Source organism: Temnothorax curvispinosus, unplaced genomic scaffold (assembly GCF_003070985.1).
Source record: "Temnothorax curvispinosus isolate PA1 unplaced genomic scaffold, ASM307098v1 QBEX01000549.1, whole genome shotgun sequence".
NCBI classification, from domain to species: domain Eukaryota; kingdom Metazoa; phylum Arthropoda; class Insecta; order Hymenoptera; family Formicidae; genus Temnothorax; species Temnothorax curvispinosus.
In genome coordinates, this window is record NW_020210329.1 from 1 (window position 1) to 16849 (window position 16849).

The 16849-nt window shown below is 38.5% G+C and overlaps 2 protein-coding genes across 2 annotated transcripts; one reads left to right on the top strand and one right to left on the bottom strand.

Annotated features, from left to right (window-relative positions):
- Nucleotides 1-5910: 5910 nt before the first annotated feature.
- LOC112455963 lies at nt 5911-7083 on the bottom strand. The gene is made up of 2 exons (XM_025018197.1): nt 6592-7083; nt 5911-6504 (listed from the first exon to the last, which is right to left on the bottom strand). The coding sequence occupies exons 1-2, from the start codon at nt 7081-7083 to the stop codon at nt 5911-5913; spliced, it is 1086 nt and encodes a 361-aa protein (XP_024873965.1).
- Nucleotides 7084-9200: 2117 nt separating this feature from the next.
- On the top strand, nt 9201-14497 carry LOC112455946 (dual specificity protein phosphatase 3-like). The gene is made up of 3 exons (XM_025018175.1): nt 9201-9400; nt 9478-9701; nt 14212-14497. Exons 1-3 carry the CDS (start codon nt 9201-9203, stop codon nt 14427-14429), a joined length of 642 nt encoding a protein of 213 aa, XP_024873943.1. The 3' UTR covers nt 14430-14497.
- Nucleotides 14498-16849: the final 2352 nt, after the last annotated feature.

Below are 16849 nucleotides of genomic sequence, written 5' to 3' on the forward strand. Positions count from 1 at the left end.
AATTTTGAAAAAAATGTATTGGTGGCGGGGGTATATTTAAAAATAAAAGAAATAAAAAAATTATTTTGGCATTATTTCAAAGTACTTTTGAAGCCATTTAATTTCCATTTTGGAAAAGTTTTCTATCTCTTATAGTTTCGGAGATATTCGGCCCGAAAGAGAAAAACCGATTTTTTCGAAGGGGTGTTTCACTCCCTAAAGATGAATTAGAGCCTCTATAAAACAATACGTGTCTGTTGGATTTTTGTATTTAACAACATACTTAAAGGAAATTCAAATCAGAGCCGGACAGTTGTGGTAGTTCCCAAGAACATCATAAAATATCATGGATCTGAGAACGATAATGTTAATTTTACAGTACCAAGTAATATGTAGAAAATATTTTTTATTCCAAGATCGGCGACGAAAATCAGCACAGAGGTTATCCCGTTGGCAACAATACAGTAACCTTAATCGACTCTTGCCGTTTCCACCGAACCTCATTTAGACCTTACCTTAAAATTTTGTTGGGTGAGGTTCAGATTCGAGTTTGGTGTTTCCACCGTAAGAGCGCTCATTCTAATTCGACTTTGTCTGACTCGATTCTGACTCGATTAATCCTTGATGGAAACATACTCAATATAGTCACTTTTATATATAGTCGGAGAGCTGACTTTTAGCCAAGTAATTTTGTAAAATACGATTTTCCGTTTTAACCTGCGTGGACGACTCTCCTTTGATAATCCGAACACCTGGCTGGCCGTACCTGGGGAGTTTAGTACTATGCAGGTGAAAAAAAAGGATTTTCAAGTCATAGTATAAGTTTTAATTTTTATCGGATATTAACAATTAATTACTCAGGAACATGCTAATATATAAATTGCCAGTTTGATTACTCGGGGGAATTAGTCGCCGGGCTTAATTATAAATAATTAAAGATAATTATTTTCAAGTCATACTATAAAAGCTGGGTTTTTTTAGTAACACGTATAGTGCTAACACATGCCACCAAAAAAAGCCAAATAAAAATTTTGGTTACAACATCTCTAAAAAAATTATTGAAAATGCACAAAGCCGGCGCGCGGTGGAGGGGTCTGACGATGGCTTCAATTGTTTTTCAGAAGATGGACCTAGTTTATGTGAGAGTGACATTGATAGTGACATCGATAATGACGAATTGGAACGAACCCACTGAATAGCACGCTATCCCCTCCACTCGGCCATCGTCAGACCCCTCCGCCGGCTTTGTGTATTTTCAATAATTTTTTTAGAGATGTTGCAACCAAAATTTTTATTTGGCTTTTTTTTGGTGGCATGTGTTAACACTATACTTGTTACTAAAAAAAACCCAGCTTTTATAGTATGACTTAAAAATAATTATTTTTAATTATTTATAATTAAGCCTGGCGACTAATTCCCCCGAGCAATCAAACTGGCAATTTATATTTGTATGTTCCTGAGTGACCAATTATCAATATCCGATAAAAATTGAGACTTATACTATGACTTAAAAATCTGTTTTTTTTTCTCACCTGCGTACTTTTAAACCCCCCAGGTACGGCCAGCCAGGTGTTCGGATTATCGAAGGAGAGTCGTCCACGCAGGTTAAAACGAAAAATTGTATTTTACAAAATTACTTGGCCAAAAGTGTCGTCAGCTCTTAGACTAATAGATTGCACACACGTACAATAACACATCACATGGATCAATCATGTTATAACATATATTTTGCGCAATAAGCTCTAGTGTTAATAAACACCTCCACATGATATAGCGTTGCAATTAAAAGCGAGATCGCAAAGGGAATTGCTTAGCGTCAATTTGTGACCTTCGCTCCGTTGAAAAATTTTAGGTTATGTTCAGCAGAGAAAGCAGATTAGTGAATAACGCTCTGTGATTTAGAGTATTTTTTTTAGACCTTTGATAGATCCAGAAGAACGTATAATATATACTAATCAGAAACAATAATCATTAAACGCTCACTGAGCTGCTTTCTCTGCTGTGAACGCTACCATAATTTTTTAACGCTCCAAAGCCTAAGTCGATCCTACTTGTAGGTTAGATTATGGTGTAAACTATGGGTTAAATGGCTGTTATTCCATAACTTGTGCATGCGCATTAGAAAAAGAGTCATGTAAAACATTTTTTAGACGACTTTTCGTTCAGTTAAGCAGTCGACTTTTCGTGCAATCGGAAAGACGTCTTTTAAGCTTTTGTGTACATGATAATAGAAATCGGACCGAGTCCTCGGTCTGAGAAAAAGTTACTAGAACTCGAATCGTGTATACATACATACACAGGCAATTCGGATGAATTTCTCGAATAGAAATCTCGTACAGAAAAATGCATTCTGTCCCATTTTTCCGTACAAGTTATCGATTCAATTCCATGTTGCCAACGTTATTACTTTATAAATAGCTAGTCAATGATGGTCAATGTAACGTTGGACAACGGAAATGTATATAACTTTCATAAATCTTGATATAGAGAAAAGAGAATTATATATATTATACAATTCCACGGGCCCAGGCTCATACTCAGCTACTTCTATTCGAGAACTTGAATCGAGGACTTGGACCGATTTCTAGCATCGTGTACACAAGGCTTTAGGCATCTTTTCGTCTAGCCGAAAAGATAACTATAAAAAAATATCTTTTTGTCTAGCCGAAAAGATAACTATAAAAAGATATCTTTTCGTCATCTTTTAGACATCTTTTCGTCTAGCCGAAAAGATGAGGGTAATTATATTTAGAATACGGGCCTGAACGCGAATATATATAGATGAAATTATGTTTAATCGACGTGTTTTTGCACAAAATGAAAGAATCTGGCAGATAAACGCGGCGGTCTGCTTCGCGAAGCGAGATATTAATCGTTAAAGTTGACGACTATTCGGTAGAAAATCTGACATACCGACCAAAAAAAGTGACCGAACGTGCTCCGTGGCCACATGCGTATGCTCCGTTGCGACAGTGTAGTGTACTTCGACGCGTCTTACTTAAATAAATATCTTGTCATTTACAACCTGCACATCTTAAATCTTACAATATAGCATACTCAGTCCAGCAATTGAACAATAATCCGTGAATGCGACGCAGCCGTGTGTACAGTTACAGCGTTTTCTTTAAAGAAATGTTAGATCTTAACTTGAATCCAATTAATAATTAAAATTGAATGTTTATTTTGAAGTTGTGATTTTCATTAAGAAGGTTGAAGCGGTCTAGTTGAGTCAATTGACGGTTTAGAAAAAAGTTTTTTATTAGGTCATTAAAAAATCTGTATTAGGTATCATTTTATTCTCCATACGCTGCTATTGCATAAAACGTATAGTAAAAGTATCATATTATGCATCTTTATATTTTAATTAGCTAAAAACGAGACACTTTTTTGCCAATGCCAACTTTAAAACTTGTGGTATTATATTGCTAATTATTTCAATGTAAAAATGGCATGAATATATGTTTTGCCATTGATAGAATGAAATAATGATTATCACTGGTGGCTCCCTTGACAATTATATAAGCTGTGGATTTTTTAAATAGAAATTGTTAATAATAAAGGGGTTACCGATTTCTGTTAAAAAACCAGCCAAGTTTACTGAAATTTCTATAACTCAAGAACTAATTAACTAAATTTTAAAAAATTATAAATGAAATAAGGGTAGAAAGACTGAAGAATATAATAGAATTAATAATAATAATAATATTTATTTAACTTCGGCTGCTGCCAAGAAGTGGACTTGGTTTACAATAAGTTCCTTAACACACTCATCCATCCACACATCGCCCGTCAATCACAACAATTCCTTTTTTTCTTCCCATCTCCAAATTTCCACCCCATATGACATCACACTCTGGACTAGATAATTAAACATATATCTCCCTCTCCTTATGAAATCATCTCTACATATCCGTTCTCCAAGACCCCACGTCCTATTTACCGCAATCCTACCTTTTCTAGCTAATTCTTTAATGTGATCTTTGCAATTCTCTCTATTATTAAACACAAAACCTAAATATTTAAAAGTCCTAACCTCTTCTATCTCCTTTTCTCCCCATTTTCATTTCCCTTTCTTCCCCCTCCCATACAGCATGGAATATGCAAGAAATGTGCTATAAACAATCTATAAATATTTTAATATTCCACGGGTCATTCAGAATATTCTGTAGAAGTTCTATAAATATTCCATGAAATTTTGTCTATTCGGAATATGCATAGAATATTCTACAAATGTCTAATAAATATAGTACATTTAAAAAATGCATAGAATGTTCTATAAATATTTTGACAAATATAGAATATTTGAAATATTTACGGAACATTTTGTTAATATTCTTAAACATTTATAGCATGTGCTATGAATATTCTGAAAAACTTTTCTAGAATTGTTATGAATATTTCAATAATAATCTGTGAACATTGCAATGAACATGAAATATTCAGAATATTAATAAAATATTTTTAAAATAATTTATAAACATTTTAGGAAAAATATTGAAAACATTCTAATTATTCTAGGAATATTTAAAAAATATTTTGGAACATTATATAAATATTCTGGAAAGCATTAATAAAAACTTTTTAGAAATCCGAGACCCTTGCGAGCTAACGAAGGGGAAGCGTAACGAGACCGCGAAAGAGTCCCCAGGTAGGAAACGCCGATACTCGAGAAACGGGCCAAGACTGGCACGAGTGTCGGCTTGCCGACGTTTAATGTCCAAGCCTGGCCCAACTATTACCCGAATTTGGGTAGCCGAGGCTTGGCAAGCAAGTGCCGTCCAATATTGGGCCAAAGCTTAATAGCCAATCCTTATTCTTTATTATTATTATTAGATTTACAATTTTCTTTTTAAAAAAATAATTAAAAATATATAATTTTATAAAAAAATTTTATAATGAGCTGGCACTGGTTTCTGACATTCACCCGACATTGAGAAATATTATATCATATATCTAATTCAAATTTTATTACTTTTTTAAAACTGAATTTGTTTCTTAAGATGATTTTTGAAAAATTATATATTTGCGCTGGTTATGAAATATGTAGACTATATATAACGCTTACATCAAATTAAGAAGTAGTCTACCACGTAAGGCAGTTGGCTCACGATCCAAAGGTCCCGAGTTCGAATCCCACCAAGGTAAGTGTGTTTTTCAAATACGAGAAAATATTTATAATCATAGACTGCATCTTAAGAAACAAATTTAGTTAAAAAATAATAATAAAATTTCGAAATAAATAATTTTTTTTATGTCGGGTAAATATTAAATGTATACAGAATATGCGATATCCCATTTTTAATGTTCCTAAAATAATCTATAAATGTTCTATAAATATATTTTGCATATATAAAAAAATTATGGATTATGCGGAAAAATTTATAAAACATTTGTAGATTATTTGAGAATATTTACAGAAATTTCTAAGGACATTCAAAGCGGGACATTACACGTTCTTTGCACATTTATAGATCATTTATAGAAAATTCATGAATATTCTAAAGAATATTTATAGAACATTCATGGAATATTTCATGCTGTATGGGCTATTTTCTTTGTTAAACACTAACATCTTTGTTTTATTGGTACATAATATCATTTTCCTCCGTTTTAGAAACCTCTTTATTGTGTCCATCATGTCTAACATTGCTGTTCTATTCTTTGCTACGAACACCATATCATCCGCATATTCTAGCAACCATACTCTAGTGTTTCTTAACTTTACGCCTCCTATCCTTCTTTCTTCTAGCTCTTTTATAATGTCCGTTATATACAAATTAAATAGAAGTAAATTTATTACTCAATCCTGTCTGACTCCTTTTGTTATTCTGAATTTCTCCGTCAGGCCCACTTTTGTTCTTATTGCAACTTCAGTCACATCATATATTGCTTCTATTCTCCTTATAAGTTCTTCATCTATTTCCTTTTCTTTCAAGATCTTCCACAGTTGCTCTCTTTCCACCTTGTCAAATGCCGCTTTAGGTCTACGAATAAGGCATACAATTTGTCTTTCTTTCCCTCTTTATCTACTCTTTGGACCAGGTGATCCAGGACAAAGATGTTATCAGCCGTTGCCCACCCACCTCTGAAACCCGCCTGGCTCTCTGGAAGCAGATCCTTCAGATCCACCTCCCTCTTTAGACGGCATCTAAGGACCTCTGCATATATCTTATACGCAGAGCAGAGAAGCGAGATTCCTCTGTAATTTTCTACCTTTTCCTCATCTCCCCTTTTGTGTAGCGGGACTATGATTGACGTTTTCCAGTCTTCAGGTAGCTCTCCTTCTCTCCAGATGTGTTTCAGCAGGTCCACCAACTTCCTCTTAACTGAGCCGCCTCCATACATCCAGGCTTCCATTGGTATTCCATCGATACCTGTGGCCTTATTCCTCTTCATCCTTTTGATAGCTTTTTCTATTTCTTCCTCGTTCAACTGTAGTTTTGGCTGTTCGCCTTCTTCTCTTTCTTCACTTATTCCTTTTCTGTTTGGTTGTATCTTCTCTTTATCCGTATATTCTAATAGCTCCTTAAAATAATTTGTCCACTCATTTCCTTCGATGTTATTTATTTTCCTTGCCTTTTTCCTTCTTTTTTTGTTTATAAATTTCCATACTTCAGCTCCGTTCTTTATATTCTTTAATTCTTCTTCCATTGCCCTCTTCTCCTTCCTCTTCTGTTCGAGTAGGGTCTTCAGGTTTCTTCTTTCCTCCAGATATCTTCCTCTATCTAATTTTTCCACTCTCCATTTCTTATAAAGTCTTTTCACGCTCCTTTTCTTCCTTGTACATTCCTTGTCCCACCAATCTTTGTGGACCATCTCTCTCCTCGTCGTATTTACCCTTTTCTTTACCATAGCCTCATGTACCATCTTTTTCAGATTTGTCCATTTTTCCTCTATAGTTTCTTCTTGCTGTGTCTCCACGAATATATTCTTGTTCGTTTTCTCCTTATATCTTCTTATTGTCTCCTTATCCCAACGGATCCTCCATGTTCCTTCTGTTGACTTTACGTCGTCTGCGTTAGTCAGCCTCTTCTTCTTCCTCTCTTCTTTCTTTATTCTCAATTGTCGCACAGACAGGCATGTGGTCTGAGTCCACCCTTGCATCTACCTCGAATTTGTCTATTCTATGATACATTCTCTCGCAAACTATCATATAGTCTATCACCGTATTTCTTCTCGCTCCTACAAAAGTATATTCGCCGTTCCAGTCGCCGTTCGTTGTGCCGTTTAGTAAGTACCATCCTTTACTCTGTATAAAATCTATTAAGTTCCTACCCCCTGTCCCTATTATTTTGTCTTTACTTATCCTCTTTGTGTTACTTTTCTCTACTTCTCCCCCTTTCAATTCCCCTGTTCTTATATTAAAATCCCCTCCTATTATAATATTCTCTCTATCCTTCTTTCCTAACCATCTCTCTATTGTCTCCTCCACCCTACTCCAATTATCCTTATTGTAGACCGAAATAATGTTAATACTTTCGCCGTCCGTCAAGATTTCCGACAGTATTAGACCTTCTTCTTCATTTTTAAACATTGTTGATCCTAATTCCCCCCAGCTTTTTCTTTTTCCCAATACAAAACCTCCTATCGCTCTGCCTTTCTTTTTTATTCTCTTCGCATGACTGCACACCCATTCGTGTATGTTCGGCAATAAACTTTTAATATTATCTTATTTTTCTGCGTCTACCCATGTTTCGCTTAAACTTACAAAATCGAATTCCCTAATATATCTCCAGAAATCTCTATCTTTGTTTACTAATCCTGCTACATTCCAGAAGAGTATTTCAATCTTTCATCTTCTCTTACGACGGTTATCTCCCTTTCTCCCTCTTCCTCATTACATACATTATTCACGTTATCTGCGTTCGCCACCACCTCATCTCTACACGTCTCCACTGCTTGGCTTCCCTTTATAAATTTTTCTTTTCTATTAGCTTATTTTCTTCCTCGCTTTGTGAGCGAAGGTTTCTACTTGCACACTTAAGAACTATAAGGAAGCAATGTGCAGGTTTCTACTTGCACATTTTTTTTTATCAATTTCTGAATTATAGGTGTTTGAAAATCTATGACCCTGTATTTTGAAAAGTTTAGGGCAAATCTTTTAAAACCTTTTCTTCCTAAAATAAGCCACGGAATTAATATCCCCTTCAATTTTTTGTACTTAAAAAACATTCTGTATAACAGTTTTTCATATTAGCGCGTGCACTTGGGGATTTTTTTACTTACTTTTTAAAGGTAATTTTTTAATGTCATTCCTTTTTTTTAGTACGTGAAACATTTTTAAGTAATATATGATTTAAAGACAGTATTATATGCCTTTATGTATTCCGCGACATTTTATTTATTTTAAGACTACGTTATCAATCATCCCTTGCGATCATAATATCTCTAATAACTTTTTCCATCAATAAAATTACGAGAAACAATTTTGCTCTCTTTTTTTCCAGTACTTTTCTCTTTCTATTGCTCTCATCCGCTCGCACTCGCTTTCTTACTTTTGGCTCAAATATTTTTTTCTTTCTTTTTTATGAAACGCTACATGGTCTGAGTGATGGAAAGAAATATAATCTTTATTCCTTTATTCCCTTTATCCTCCCGATCTGACTTATTGGTCTGATTTACCTGTTGGGTCGATAATAACGCGCTCGGTTCATCGAAATACGTGCATATAAGCTAGATACGGTTTATATTATATGATCGTGAACATGATGGAAAGAAAATTTCTTTTACCATGAGCGTGAATACGGTAAAGATGTTGCCATAGAGACGCTAAAGATAATCTCAACAACTTCTTTCAATGCTGCGCCAGCAAGAAACCGCTTGCGAGCGCCGCATTGTGTCAAAAAAGTGAAGAGAACAACAGAAGATGATGATAATGATGTATCTTGATGTAAAATTTATACATTTCAGACTATATTGTAATACCTCCACTCGTAGCAGACATGTAGACAAAAAATAAAAATACTTTTATTATATAATTTGAACCCAAGGTATCGATTGAGCCTACTCAGAACTTAATCAATTCAGCTGTTATTGAGATCTAATAATCTTAAGGTTTTTCAACTCGTAATTGAGATACACGGTAATATCTCACTGTACATACACTTGGCGCGAGACACTATATAGTATTTCTTGAAAATGTAGGAGTATAGAGGTTATAAAAAATCAAAATAACATATTAATTCTTTATTGTTGATTATTCATGTGCTAGGATTTATTCTATGAATATTCTGGGTTTTCAGACATTATTCGATGGAGAAACTACAGAACATCAATTAACATTAATTATTTTAGCAACAAAAGCACTCGAATTTAAACCGTTGCCTGGATTTGATCCTAATGTTGATAGTTCGCAATATTATCGTGCTCAGCAAGAAATTGATTGTGACGAAGTATATCCTGGAATATATATCGGTGACGGGTGAGTACAAGAGAAAATAACATACAAAATAACATACAAATTAACAATAAAAACTTTTTTACGGTTTTTTTGTAAAGTATTACAGCAAAAAACAAGAAGTACCTTGAAATGTTAGGTATAACACATTTATTAAATACTGCTGAGGGAAAAAGATTTGGATTTGTAAATACAGATAAGATTTATTATGCGGATACAACAATAAAATATCTTGGCTTGCCAATTAAAGATTTACCTACCGAAGATATTAGTAAATACTTTTATACAGCAGCAAATTTTATTAATGATGCGATATCTACAAGAGGTAATTTAATTATATTTTCATATTTTCATGTTTTATTGTGTAGGGTAGGTAGTCCAATAATGAATCATGTAAATTTCAGAGGCTTATATCTCTCTCAATTATTGAGTTAGAGATCTGTGTTTTTGCATACCTACAGTTCATGAATTTAGTTGACTACATACTGTATAAGATGACTTATAAGTTATTTTTAAAGTTTAGCCACAATTTCGATTTTTTTAAAACAATCTCAAATGGTTTATTATATGTGTAACGATGCACCCCCAAACATGCATCGTTCCGGCAAGATCACCACGCCGAGACCACCCCGCCGACCACCCGCGGGGTGAAGAACGGGCACGATGTGCCCAGCGTATTTTTTTAATCATCTCATACGTTAGGAAGTCCGCGAATGGATTTAAACGCGGCAACCGCTTCACCGCGCCGAGCGGTGCCGAAGACGGCCGAAGACCGCCGAACGCGATTACGGCGTCGGGGCGCCGCGATCCCCGATCGTTCCGCCGCACCGGCCCGGCGCTCGCGATCGCCGTCGCTACCCCCACCACGCCGCAACGCCGCCGCGACGCCGCCGCGACGCGTATAAAAGCCCGGCGTCACTGGCACAGAGCGCGATTCCCGATCATCCGTCTTCCAGACAACACCGATCCTGAATTCCCGCACGAAAGCTAATCCGAACGTAAGGTAGAGTGCCTCCGGCATTCTCTGTCTTCGCCGAGTGTGTCTCGGCTAGCGACCAGCTTTTCGCTCCTATCTGAATCACCCGAAGCCGTCCGGATACGAAGGTAGAGCGCCTCCGGCATTCTCTGTCTTCACCGAGTGTGTCTCGGCGAAGGACCAGCTTCTCATCTTTCCAAATCATCCGAAGCCTGTCCGGACAAGACGGTAGAGCGCCTCTGGCATTCTCTGCCCTCGCCGAGTGTGTCTCGGCCGACGACCCGCTTCCGCCGCGTTATCCACGCTTCGCGATCCATATCGCCGCCGCGCTTCGCGCCATTTTTCCGCGCTCCGGGCCGCACCGGCCGGGAAACCGGCGCCGCCCGTGCCGATACCTGCCGTCACGCGATTCGGTCCGCGCGAATACCAAAAGCAGCGGCTCCGCCCCGCACATACCGCGAGTTACCCCGCGCCGCCCGCGACCAAACCAACATCGCCTCGCACGCATCGACCTATTGTAAATGCCGCAAGCATAGATTGTAAATTGTCATAGAATAAATTCAACTATTTTCTTGTAACCGAGACGCGCCTTCATTTCGCTAACCTCGCCCTCCGTCTGCTTCTCCGCACCTCCTTCGAACCCCGGCCCACCGCGAGCTCGATCCGCGCTTCGAAGACAGGTTGTTTTATATGTACAGGAGTGTGTACACACAATGAACCTAGCAATTTTTAACAATAAACCATATGTTTTATACAGTGAATTGTTAGTGTTATTTTAGTTTTACTATGTTTTAAAATGTTTATTTAAGGAAGAGATAATTATAAGACATGATAAGTAAGATAAGTATATTGTTCGATATCGTGGAGTCGCAATAGGGATCAGGACGGTGGCGGTGAGTCAGCGAGACAAGATTTGGTAACAAAAACAATATATTCTGTCTAAATTATGTACATTGTGTTTGCGTTGTCTTAGGCGGCGCCTTGTAGGCGCCTAATCAAAAAATATAGGTGCTAATGCACAATTTAAAAGTTAATCTGGCGGATGGCCTTCTTTGCAAGGGGCTCAGAGGGGACCGAATTATTATTGAGGTCGATTTTAGAGCCCGGGGTGTGCGGTGGCTTGTCCGTTGGTTGATCCGGTGGGTCCGCTGGCGATGAAGGAGCCAGGAAAGCTCTCCTGAGCACCGTCTGACACGCTGTGGTTCGCGTCTCCTTAACGCGGATCAAGTGGAGGGCCGGTGGTCGAGAGATGCGGCAATCCCGTTTCGGGAGCGTCACTCCGGCAGGCCTGGTGCGGCGCACCTCCGGGAGCTCCAAGGGAACGAGCTTCCACGGACGTATCGCCTGTCCCTGGTCTAACTCCCGTCTCGTTGCCTGCCGCTCCTGCGGCATCGGCTGGTTGGCCAGACGAGATTGCACAAGGGCCGTTGGCTCTTGGTGCCGCTCCTGCGACACCGGTTTAGCGGGCTCCGCCTCCTTCGTGTGCCGCTCCTGCGGTACCGGTGGGTAGGAGAGGCGCTTCCGTCGTCTCTGGCTCCGCGTCCTGGTTCGGCACCTCTTCCTTCTGGTCGTGGTCGGAGTGGGGCCACTCCGCGCCTCCGCTTCCACTGTGCCGGGCCCGGAAGGGGCGTCCGACTTGGAGGGGTTACGGTCTTCACGATGACTCCACAGGAGTGCAATGAGCGGAGGAGAAGTCTCTCGACGCTCGATAATTTCTGCGCGGAGGAGATGAAATCTCACTCGACGCGGCAAAAGATATAGTTTCTGCGCGGAGGAGATGGCATCTCGCACTCGACGCGACAAAAGATATAGATTCGAGTCTCTCAACGCTTCCTCAAGGCTAGATCGCCGAGTATAGCGGTAGGATTCGATGCTGGTCTGTGCGCGGCTCGCCTTAATATTGCTACTCGAACGTACTTTAAACGCGAGTAATTGTACGTGAGCCGGCGACGCGCCGCGGCGAGCCGCGCAATCTGATAAGCGCGTGTTGGCCGGGCGCGCATTTGTCAGGCGCGCGCGGCACATGTTCGACTTCTCGAACATATATAGTATATGACTTTAAATTAAAGCTAACTTAATTATATATATTATGTTTTCATTATTTAAAGCTTATACAATCAAAATTATTATTTTTAATCAGACTTTTTCTTACTTAGATTATTATTTATTGTAGCAACTAGTCAGTTTAATAAGACTTATAACACAGATAACTGTAGTAAAGAACAAAATGGTTCATTGTAGACCATATAACATTTTTTATGATAATCTTAAAAAAATACGGTAAAATAATGCAATAGAAGAAAGTTGCTTACAGAATTATAAAGCCAAATATACACACAAAATTATAGAATAATAAAGGCGGCAGTGTGGTCTAGTGGTAGAGCACCAGACTCGTAATCTGAAGAACCAGGTTCGAGTCCACTAGAGCATGTAAACGTAGAATTTATTTTCCAAAAGCTGTGCCCTCCTTGCAAGATAGGCCCTTGTGCGGAGCAAACTGGGCTCCGTCTTTCGGAAAGAGACGTTAAGCCGTTAACGGTCCAAACGGTTAAGTGAGAGGAGAAGGGTAGTGATGGATGAGAATTGTAACCCTAAGGGTGTTGGGGATTCCCCCAATTTATTAATGTAAAAATTGTATTCGTCCGTTATATGTACTGTGATATACTTTTCTTCTGCTTCTCACGCAAAATTATCGATAAGTTCGGAACCGCCGAAAGGAGCCGATCCGCGCCGAAGGCGAGCGCGCGTCAGCATCCCCACGCGGCTCGCCCGACAGCCGGCCTCCCTTCCAACGAATCCGCCGCGCCGGGGTATTTAAGTCGGCGCTCCGACAGGAGCCGGCACTTCGTCTTATCTCCGGCTCTCTGCTGCCTTCGACGAAGCCTACCCTATCCAACTTCCTAGGGCGACACATAAAACGAGGTCCGGTGCTCCGAGTCTCGACTGAGGGCTCTCAGGTGTCCCCGAATAACTCCAGCCTACCAAACCCCGACGATCACGATCCCGCGGGGTCGAGCACGCTCGGCCTCGTAGCGAACCTTCTCGCTGTCGTGGCCCCGGGGCTTCGCTTCCTGTCGTATCTACCTACCGCGTCTCTGTAGGCATCGGACGTAAGACCGCGTTTTGCAACTCCGTCACACCGCGACAATTGCATTCGCGATACCGTCTCTCGTTTCTACCGCGTTTCTGTGCGCACCTTATGTAAAACCGCGCTCCGTGAATCCTTCATATCGCGCCGAGCGCATTCGCATTATCCTTTATGTACATACCGCGTTCCGTCCTTTTGTATCGATCATATCGAATAAACTTTATTGTACATTACAAGCTAATTTCTGTCTTTGGGCCTTCTACTCAACTTCCTGACCCGGCGAGCTAGTCCGCGTTTAACTAAAATCCTCGGTCGTTTTATAATCGAAAAAGCTAAAGCGGAGCCGTACGTGATATCTCGCGTTTTCGCGGGACGGATCCGGCAATTCGTTCGGCGTACTCATTACGCGCCCGAACAAAGGGTATCGATTAAAACTTCCATTTACTCCATTTTATAGAATAATAAAAAAAATAAATATACCAACAAAAACATGAAAAATACGTAAAACTTACGAAAAAAACTTTGTCACCCAAAAATCGCAAAATGTGGTCTCCAAACGACCGTGATCCTTCGCACGATTTGCCGGCCGATTGGGGAGCCGAAGAGGGGTTCAAATGCGAGTCGTTGCATGACAACAAGCACAATCTAGCAACACTACATTTATGAAATATTGCAATGGTTCATAGTGTTCATTGCATGTGACAACTGGTTCATTGATGGACTACCTACCCTATGCGATATCATATATAAAATAAAATTTATTTTTCGTAGGTAAAGCATTCGTACATTGCATGCAAGGTGTATCTCGCAGTGCTACATGTGTTCTCGCATACTTAATGATAAAAAAAGATATGTTAGCAGTTGACGCTATGCATTTAATCCGCACGAACCGAGACGTTCGCCCGAATAAAGGTTTTCTTTGGCAACTAGCACAATTGGATAATAAATTACGTAGGCAGCGTTTAATTAGTTTAACACCTCTAAAATAATATCAGTGTTGAGATTATTTTATTATAAGATATTTAAATGAGACGATAGTATAATTAATATGCGCGCACATGTGTATAAACAAATTTATATCACTTATGTTTGATTAAAAAACAATAATTTAAAAAATCTGTAAAGATTAAATAAATTATTAAATTTATAACATTTAAAATGTGTGTAAGTCTTATATTGAATTTTTCCTACTTTTATTGCTTCTTTGTATTTTTTCTTTCAACATTAGAAATATTGAGATGCCATTTTTTTATTGTTTCTGTTTTTGAAATTAATATCTTATTTTTCGTATAAAAATAGTAAAATCCTATTCTCTTTTACTCTAAATGAATGTTCGGCTTTTTCATTATTTTTATAAATTTTATAATTATTTATGATATTATTTACAAGTATTAAATTAATAATCAAAATAATCTCTTATCAAATTTTCTTCAGAAGATTGGTTCAAAATCGGAAATATTTTAAATGAAAAATGTGTACCGAACAGTATTTTTTTATGTGATAGTAGGGTAGACCGAGGCGAATCGGATCGATATAAGCTTTAAGACAGTTTTCGTTAGTGTTTTGTTCCAAAATAGCTGTTTTAACGTACCAATTACCTCCGTGCGTTTTTTCCGCACCGGAAACAATAGATAACAGCTTTGTGTTGCGTGTAATTTAGTGTCAGTTGACAATAGAAGCGTAGAGATCGTGAGTGGACGAAGAAATTTTGGCGCTAATGTAAAATCACGATCCCAATTTTGTGACTTTGTAACGAAAAGGTATATTGAAACTTAGGCAAATTATAATAATTTTTACAGTGTATATTTGCTAAATCAGTCTAGTAAGTAGTTCAAATAATATTATTAAGATAGTTTGAAGATGTAGGCTATTCGATAACGGCGACTGTATGCGTGGCGAGGTGGACAGGAAAACACAAGTATTTCTATAATGCTCTATATAATATATTTGCTCTTTGTACACGTCTGAATGCTACGACACCACGAGCTCTTCTGTTGCCGTCTCACACAACGACCGCACGTAAGCGTGGCGTCCCGAGGCTCGCGCCACTCGGGAGCTGCCCTCTAGAAGGGCGGGAGCACGTCGCTCGTTCAAAGCCCAGCTTCTCATACTCCCTCCCTTTGTGCGAGCGATCCGTGTTCGTCTAATTTTTTTCTTTATCTGTAACATATCAAAAATTAGTTATCGAGTAAAATTGATCTCTAATTCTGTTCAAACTCTACATTCATTATATTGTCTCTTAGATATGCAAATGCTTCTAAAGGTAAAGGTTTTGTCATAATGTCTGCCAAGTTCTCTTTGGTTTCAATCCATTCGACTTTCACCTTCCCTTGATCAACACACTGCTTGATAAAGTCTCCATGAGTGTCAGCCATATGTTTTCTGTTTCCAGTTTCTTCTCTTTCTTCTAAGTTTTTCTTTATTTCTTCTAAGTTATCAAACATTTTAAGTTTGTGACTTCCATCCTTCTTAGTGCAGTTTCCTGCTGCTCTGTTATCACACCAGATTGTTGCAGGCAAGAATGTTTTTCCAACAACATATCTGAGCGACTTGTCTAATGAGATTACTTCTTGACAGGCCTCACTCATTGCTAGATACTCTGCTTGACAGGTAGAGAGTGTGACATATGTCTGTTTATGACTTCTCCATGCTATCACATCTCCAAATATTTTGATTATATATCCTCCAGTGGATGTAGAATCAATGCAATCTCTGAAACTAGCGTCTGTCAGCGACTCTAATTCATCTGTTTTACCTTTAAACATTAATCCTCTATTTGCAGTTCCTCTAAGATATCTGAAGACTCTTTTTACATCTTGCCAGTCTTCTTCCGTGGGCTCTAATTGTCTTCTTGCTAAATAGTTTACTGCAAAGGCTATATCAGGTCGTGTAGCATTTGCCAGATACATTAAGCTTCCTATAGCTTCTCTATAAGGTACTCTTTTAGTTTCTTCTCTAATACTCTTTTCTTCTAATTTTCTGTTTTTATTGCTCACTTTTCTGGTGACCATAGGAGTGTTCTGAGGCTTGCATTCATTCATATGAAACTTTTCTAATATGCTCTCAGTATATCGCGTCTGATGAATATACATACAACTTCCTTCTTTGTTTCGCTCTATTGTTATTCCCAGAAAGTTCTTTGGTTCCCCAAGATCCTTCGTCTCAAATGTTTCACTCAACTTCTTTTTGATTTCTTCTAATTTCTTCTGATCATTACTTGCAACCAACATATCATCTACATAAAGTAATACGATCACTATTTTGCCTTCTTTCCTCCACGTGAACAGGCATGGCTCATGTAGGTCGTTCTCTAATCCAAGTTTCTTAGCCTCTTCTGAAAATCTCTTATTCCATCTTTTCGGACTTATCTTCAATCCGTATAAAGCTCTATTCAATCTACACACCTTAG

Bases quoted from the DNA above. Each gene is read 5' to 3' on its own strand.
- LOC112455946 (XM_025018175.1), top strand. From the start codon at position 9,201: ATGAATATTCTGGGTTTTCAGACATTATTCGATGGAGAAACTACAGAA. The intron at 9,401-9,477 runs GTGAGTACAAGA...TTTTTTGTAAAG, and splicing joins GGAATATATATCGGTGACGG to TATTACAGCAAAAAACAAGA. The intron at 9,702-14,211 runs GTAATTTAATTA...TATTTTTCGTAG, and splicing joins TGATGCGATATCTACAAGAG to GTAAAGCATTCGTACATTGC.
- LOC112455963 (XM_025018197.1), bottom strand. From the start codon at position 7,083: ATGCAAGGGTGGACTCAGACCACATGCCTGTCTGTGCGACAATTGAGA. The intron at 6,505-6,591 runs GTATGGAAATTT...AATTATTTTAAG, and splicing joins ATATAAAGAACGGAGCTGAA to GAGCTATTAGAATATACGGA.